General features: G+C 28.9%; 1 protein-coding gene across 4 annotated transcripts in view; it reads left to right on the forward strand.

Moving 5' to 3' along the window:
• Positions 1 to 7,592, forward strand: part of LOC112680604 (syntaxin-binding protein 5) — a 169,900-nt gene extending 162,308 nt beyond the window's left edge. For 3 of the 4 annotated variants that reach the window (XM_025550757.1, XM_025550760.1, XM_025550759.1), the window contains exons 19-22: positions 694 to 777; positions 5,436 to 5,531; positions 5,600 to 5,724; positions 7,232 to 7,592. In XM_025550757.1, coding sequence (XP_025406542.1) covers positions 694 to 777; positions 5,436 to 5,531; positions 5,600 to 5,724; positions 7,232 to 7,497 — 571 coding nt within the window. In that variant the 3' untranslated portion in view covers positions 7,498 to 7,592. The remainder of the gene's footprint in view (positions 1 to 693; positions 778 to 5,435; positions 5,532 to 5,599; positions 5,725 to 7,231) is intronic. The other variant, XM_025550758.1, reaches the window with a different exon arrangement.
• Positions 7,593 to 8,077: the final 485 nt, after the last annotated feature.

The following is an 8,077-nucleotide window of genomic DNA, read 5'->3' on the forward strand; positions in this document are numbered from 1 at the left end:
TAAGAATAATAATATAATCCACTATTTTGAAATGACGAAAAAGATTTTTTTTTTTTATCATAATTCTATTTACTCCGAGTTAAGTCCACTAAAATTCTTTTTTTCCATTCCATTTCAAAATAACGATTTTAATATTCTAAAAATGTCAAATTTCACAATAATATCCACGCCAATAACAGTATATTGTTTATATGACCTAAAATATATAAACAATGAAATTATGAGATTATCATGTCGATATATTATTTCATATAAATTAGATTTAATACCTATCAAGTTATTTTTATTTCTCATTGATGTACAATTATTTTAAAAACGTTTATTTTATTTAACGAGTATTAAACATGTCACATGTATTCGTGATGTTATAACAATAATAATATTGTGGTTCGACGACATGACAGTGTTATATGGACATGTGGACTATCATGACAAAGTTACACAACTCTATATATATATATATATATATATGCGTTTTTATTGTTTGTAATTTTAAGATTTATTAAAGAGTATACTATTGGCCAATATTTCTTATATACAGTCATATGATATGCTTACAATAAGCGTCTATGAACTGAACACATGGTATTAAGTTTAAAATAACAAATAATAAATACTTAACTATTTGGTTGTTCGTCGTCTCGGACAATGTTTATTAGTGTTTATTATCTCTATGGTTTGTATTGTGGCCAGTTTTCAGACCCAGAAACAGGGCATAGTTGACCCAATGTTATCCATATGGGGCCAACAGATGTTTGTCAATGAAGACACAGACCAGTAAGTCGTGAACACTAGGATCGCCATACAATACATGAAACACACAGAAACAAACACACACATACACACACACACACATATACATACATACAAATAAATATATAGACACGAGCTGATAGATATTTTTTTTCCTAATAACGAATTCTATATCAATCGAAGGAAATTATACAATTTATAACATATATCATAGTTAAGCGTTCTCTATATTATTTTTTAGTAATTTTAATAAAAATCATCTATATTCTTTGATATTTGTATTTGCAAATATAAACTACCGAACCAAAAATAATTTTATCTTTATGCGTCGGATATCCCTTGCGTTCTACTTTCTTAAGTTAATTTCCTTAATATAAATATTATTATATAAGCAACGTATTTCTTATGTATATATATATATATCTCGCATTATATTTATTTAACACCTCTTTTTATTTGAAATCACTCACCGTTAATATTTAAATTGTTCCATTTCAGTAATCCAATGATTTTGATGTATCAATCGTGTTATTGCATTTTCAACAAGAAATATATACTCATATATATTATATATCCAACACTTTTAAAATTAAATTTATTATTTTCATTTAATTAAATTTTATTGTAGAATACTGTTAGGAGTGGTATATCTTCTAGAGTTTACAGCTTATAAATTCTACACCAATGTTACATTGATTTTTTTTATCCCCTCCCCGTACAGTAGTCGATGATTTTATTTCTGGAAACCTATCTCCTAGATTATTATTATTATTATATTTATAATTTCCAAGAACACTGTATTTGTCTTGGAAGTTTAATTCGAGGTTGGCTGAACCTTCCGAATACCGCATCGCATGTTCATACATCGCAATAGAAACCTTATTTCAGGAATAAAGTTACGACGATACTTATCATTTAATGACGAATAACGACCTAAAAAAGTTTTTATTCTGCACCGCGTACACCGCTCGCGTGGACCATTGTGTTATTATAAGACATCAAAGTTTCGTAAAACAATATTAAATCTCCCACGAAGATAATTATAAAAATTATTGTTTCATAGTCGACCCTACCTTTATTAGCGATTATAAATATAAATGTACAATTTATAATACATAATACCCATAGACTTTTGCAGTTTATTACGTAACTTATGAAGGATAGTATTTTTAAACACGTATGTTTTATTATTACTATAATAGATCAATATAACATTACAACACAGTACGTTTTTATATAAGAATAAAAAATAATACAATTTCCATCATGTACCACTAAATACATCTAACAGCTCGGGGTTGACACCTATGTACAGTAATACATTTGCACTTAGATCATTTCTGGTTTTGATTTACCTTCAGGTTTACTCTTGACCTAGCTATCTCCTTTGGCATGGTTAAACCTAACCCGTTAGCTCCAACTTATATATAACCCACCTAAGTGAACGTGTAAATGCAGCTGCATTATGTAACGCTCGGCTTTTTTATTATTATTTTTTTTTAATCCTGTACACCGCCTCGTCTGTATACAGCTTTTTCCATCGTTTTCATGCATTTTTCTCGTGTTGTTGATTGAATCTCAGTCCGTTTTATTGTGTTTTTTTTTTTTATGTTTTGTACCGAAATCAAATTATCGTCAGAAGCTTTATTATAATGCTTCCAGTGCGTTTTAGAAGTCTAAGCGACAACCTTGGACTATGGATTTTCTGAAATATTCGGAAATTCCGGAAGTTTACTCTATTGAAAAACGTAAGGTCCGGAAATTCCGTTTGTATATATTAAATATTTGAATATGTCCGTTTCGGATTATCGCTGGATTACTGAAACGTATATACGCAGTGGTTAAAGTGGTGAAAATGTCGAGGGGGGACTATAATCACCAAAAATGGTAAAGAAACGTTCCCTAACCATAGTCTAAATCCTATCAAACTTTTTTAGGTACAAATTTTACACAAATTTGTTTATAAAACGTTTCATAGGGTTAAAAACTAAAAATGAAGTTCCTCCAAAAAAACAAAAAAAAAATTATCCTCAACATATTATGCCAGATCAGTAAAAATAAATTATAATATATGGTCTGAAGTGTTTATAAAAATGAATTCAAATTTTTAATTTGGTTTAGTCTAAAATATTTCATTAAAAATACAAATAAAACAAATGTATATCAAACATCATAATATTATGTTAGATAATAAAATAATAACACAACTCACAAGCTTAACTTTTAATTATTTATTATTTATATGTATACAAGACAGTCTGTCTGTATTGTTTGTAACTGTTGTAACTGTTACAAAATTAACAATCACTAACCTTGCTAACTACAGTTGTTGGTCAATAAAATAACAACAAATATTCACATAATAATAATGTTTATTTATTATAGTTATTTATTTAAGTTTGTAGAAAAAATATTTATTTTACATAACTCTACATATTTTGGGGATTGGAGAATATTATTCTATTTTTCATATTTTAAAATGTGTTGTTATCTGTAAAAAAGATTTGTTAAATTCATAAATTAGAACTTTAATATCACAGAAAAAATATATAATATGGAAAAAGGATTAAAATAAAACAATAATAATTATTTTATTTTATTATTATTATTTAACAATATGATCACTAGACATTTTTTGTTTTATTATAATATTGTGATTTTTTTAACTTTACTTATAAAAAACTATGTGAGTTATCTCGAATTTTTTATTGGACACAATTTTTTTTTTGTTAAATAAGATATGTGATACCTATTCTGAGTAAATACGTGCATGCTTATAAGCGTAAACAACAATTAATACAACTATTAACAATAAAAATAAAAATATATACATTGTATTTATAATATTATACATAAATAATTAGCATACTTGAGAATATTTTAAAGAAAATATAATATTCCTTGTATTTAAGTATTATTTGACCAAATGTTGCCAGTTTTTAATGGAATATTTAGGGCATATTTTGAGGTTTTTTCCATGCATATATTATACTTTAAAAAACCTAAGAATCCGCCTTTTAATTATATCTTAAGAACTTACCTAACATTAATAACATACGGCCAAAAACAGATAGCAAATATTTTTAACATACAACCATTAAATGCTGCTGTCTATCACATATTACTACAGTTTTGGAACAGTGATTATAATAATAAATTATGTGTTGGTGTCGAGAGTCGGATACGGGGTGACCTATGTTTATACCGTACACGGACGATCCGTGTACGTGTTAAAATGTTAATTGTTATCTACATGAGCCCCTAAGTATCTGTTTAAAATTGGACACAGCGTCTTTTAAATTAACCCACGATTACAAGAATATTATACATATCTAACATATCGCAATATATTAATTCATTATAAATATTTTTTTGAAGTCCTAACTTTTTCTTCCACTTGTTCAAATATATTAATCAATAATACATTTCATATGATAATATATTATGTACTTTATATGTGATAATTACTAACGCCGTTTAGCGAACTTATCGTTTAGCGTTTTTTCCGGACTTTGGAGATTTAAAATAAAGGGGACGCATAATCTTACCTTAAAATAGAAGAAAGACTACATCCTCTTGCGTCCCCCTTCACTTTAACCACTGTATATACGATGAAATTACCAACAACATTTAAAAGAAATCTTTGACTAATAATATAATTCTGATCGTGCAGCACGTTAACCCAACGCTTAATAACCGTAACTTTTATTTATTATTTTCGTTTTTTTTTTTTTTTTGCATGAACTTCTGTTAACATGTTGTTTAATCATACAACATGACTTTACCTAGCACTCGACTGTAAATGTTGTAACAGACTTTCTGGTTTTTTTAATTAGGATATTACCATGATCAAAGTCTAAACAGAACTAGGCTATATACACCTACCATTCACTCTTTATATATAGATTATAATATGTAAATTTATAATCTTCTTAGCTATCTGATATCCTAGACTTTCAATCCCACTATAATTAACCTTCAATGTATATATTATCGTGCACGTCTTCGACATCCAGAAACTCGTATTTTATCATTATTCACAACAAGCGAACATTGACAGTAATGTCCTCGACCAGCTATAAAGCACAATACATTTTTACGAGTTTTTGGATTCACCGCGAAGACACTCTATCATTTGCACACACTAAACCTATTTTAGATAAGCACACAATAAATAATGTACAGAAACAACAGAAGGAAAATAAAGGATCACGGCGCTCCAATATTCAATACTTGCCAATTAATCTATTAAAAACTACAAATTATGTATATATATAATATATTATACTTGACAAACTAAACTTATAAATATTATTGTGTACAGATAAATAAATCGTGTGTGTATACTAAGTAACTACACTGTATTATTGTGTCGAGTGTAATTTTGTACAAAGGCCATAACGAAAAATTAGGGTTTTCGTTATTTTTCACCTACATAGTCTAGTGTCTGTAGAATTTTATTATTTATTTGATTTATTACATTGATATTGTTATTATTTTATTATTATTATTATTGTTCACTGGCAAATTTATAGAGTGTGAAAATGTCCCAAATTATTTTATTCAATTATTATTTTTATCATTATATTTTTTATCCTTATTTTAATATTTATTTATTTTTATTTTTACTTCTTTACATTATACGGCTGTTAACTTTTGTCTGCGTGTGTGTATTCCTATAGAATTGCCAAGACGTTTTGCTTCAGTAACCGGGGACATGGGCTGTTTTTGAACACTCCATCTGAGGTGCAGAGATTTTCCGTTTCCACCGAATTTTGGTAAGTTGAATTGTACTAAGCATTTTTTTCATCCTGTAACTAAACGTGGTATTTGACCGGTTTTTCAGCCAAAGCTTACCGGAAATGATGGGTGAATTATTCCAGCCTCATGAGATGCCCGAACCACCAAAACAAAGTTTCTTCATCGGTCTCTTCGGAGGTGGCTCTAGGTCCATCGACCGCGAGGAACTATGTATGACGAATAACTTATTTAATTTAAAGAATAAAATCACCCGTCTCTCTTTTCCTGTCTCTTCCATTTTCATCTCAAAACTTCGGACTTCACAGTCTTATAACATTACATAACGTACAATTTCTATAGCAACATTTTATAGCAACAAAAGAAAAGTTGATCATTACATGTTCCTTAATGTTAGATTAGTGAGTTGCTACATATTTTATCATACGCTTCATATATTACTTGTTAATCGTGTGTTTATCTGCAAAATGTCATTAATAATTTTCATTGTTTAATGATATTTTTCCGTGCAGCCTAACGTCTAAATGTTTTCCCCATAAGTTGTTTCGGGAGAATATTGTGTTTAAATCTTAACTCAATCGAGCAAACTATAATACTTTTCTCGCAAAACATTTATCCTCGGGTTAGTATTGCAATACATGGTTAATTGCAATAGTTTATTAGATTATTAAACACACGTGTAAGTCAACTCTTCGAGGCAATTTCATGTTGCGTTTATACGTAATATCTTTCAAACGTTAATTTTAATAGTATACGTAAATAAATATAGAAACCACTCTAGTTTGTTACAAATATCACTAGTTTTGATGCATTAGGTTAGCGATCCAACCTTTGAAATTTTAATAATCCCACCTATTTAGAAACTAAAGCACTATCGATGGATGAATAATGGGTCGGATCTTTAAATTGCAATATGTAAAATGAATTTGATTCGTATCACCTAGCTACTTATGAAATCCCAGTCTTTGTCTTCGATCCATTTATTTTATCGAGCAATTATTTTTAGAAATGACTTTACAGTGAAGGTTTTATTTCCAATTTGCTTTCTTATCTTCATCAATCACTGTTATACTGTCAGTGACATCATACAATGAGATTTATTTATTTCCGTTTTTTTTTTGGTTACAACGGAAAGTTTGAATTTATGGACTAAACAATAGATTTTTTTTTATGTTCTCGTCACGATCTTTATTCGATTGATATATATATATATATATATATATATATATATATACACCGTATATATAGATACTTTATCCTATCGAGTAATTTTCTGATTTGACACTTCCAATGATAATTCAATAGACTTTCATCCTAGACAACTAATAAACATTCCGAGTAATTTATAATAACCGAAAATATATTACCTTAATGAAATTTTTTTTAGATAAAAATCTTAAGTATATACTATACGATTTATTTTTTTATCATATTTACCGTTTTACTTTACTTTTGTTAATAAAAAAATATCGTTTTATATCATTACATTTTAATAGTTTTATAGTATTTTATGAATAAAAGTTATTATTCTCGAAATTTTCTTTAAGAAAAATATCATTTTTTGTCCTACTAGATGGATTTTCTAAATCCAATTACCTCTCTAGGTAGGAGTATAGATAAGTATATATGTACACACATATAGTTTATAAATGTATTAGAGTGAATCGGTCGAGAAAAAAAGTATACTTAGCATTTTTCTTTTTGATGATCTTTCCCACAGTCGGCGAGTCTGCCAGTGGTAAAGCGCCAAAACTCGTGGCCAGACACATACCCGGTCCATCAGCACAGCTAGACGCGATGGGTAACCGGGCAAGCACGGCGGCCAGTGAAATATCAAGAGCCCATCAACTGGCCGTGGAACGTGGTGAGAAACTCAGCAACTTGGAAGACCGCACCGCCAGGATGATGACTGAAGCCGAACAGTTTTCCAACAATGCCCGAGAGCTACTAATGAAGAACAAGGATAAACGGTGGTATCAGCTGTAAGCTGTCCGATTAGTTGTCTCTTTCTCTATCTCTCTCTCACTCTCTCTCTCTCTCTGAATATTTATAAAATCTCTCTCTCTCTCTCTCTCTTAAACTCGGGCGCGCGCGCGCGCACACACACACCCACACACACACACACACACACACACACACACACACACACACACACACACGAAACATTTATACTTCTTCCAATTAAATGTTTACATTTTTAACAAAGTTTGCTTTTTAATTATTTAATTTTGTTGTATATTCGTAAAACTATTCCCGATTTATTCTACCACGTTGATATAATACGTCAAGATAATATAAAAACATATATTATCTCGTCAACGCATTAATTAATTAATTAATCATACGTAGGTAAACTCATTTTCCTTAAGTGTCATATATTTTATAGTACTTTTTTTTTATTGATAATTTTATAACGATTGCAATGCATTTACATTCAAATGAAACAACAACGACGAATGATACCACATTACATACTTTGATATAATATTATATATTTATACATACATATATATGATGTGTGTGGAGTATGTGTGTGTGTACCTACATATATATATATATATATAGT

The sequence above is a fragment of the Sipha flava genome, unplaced genomic scaffold, assembly GCF_003268045.1.
Source record: "Sipha flava isolate LNK unplaced genomic scaffold, YSA_version1 178_pilon_pilon, whole genome shotgun sequence".
Lineage (NCBI taxonomy): Eukaryota > Metazoa > Arthropoda > Insecta > Hemiptera > Aphididae > Sipha > Sipha flava.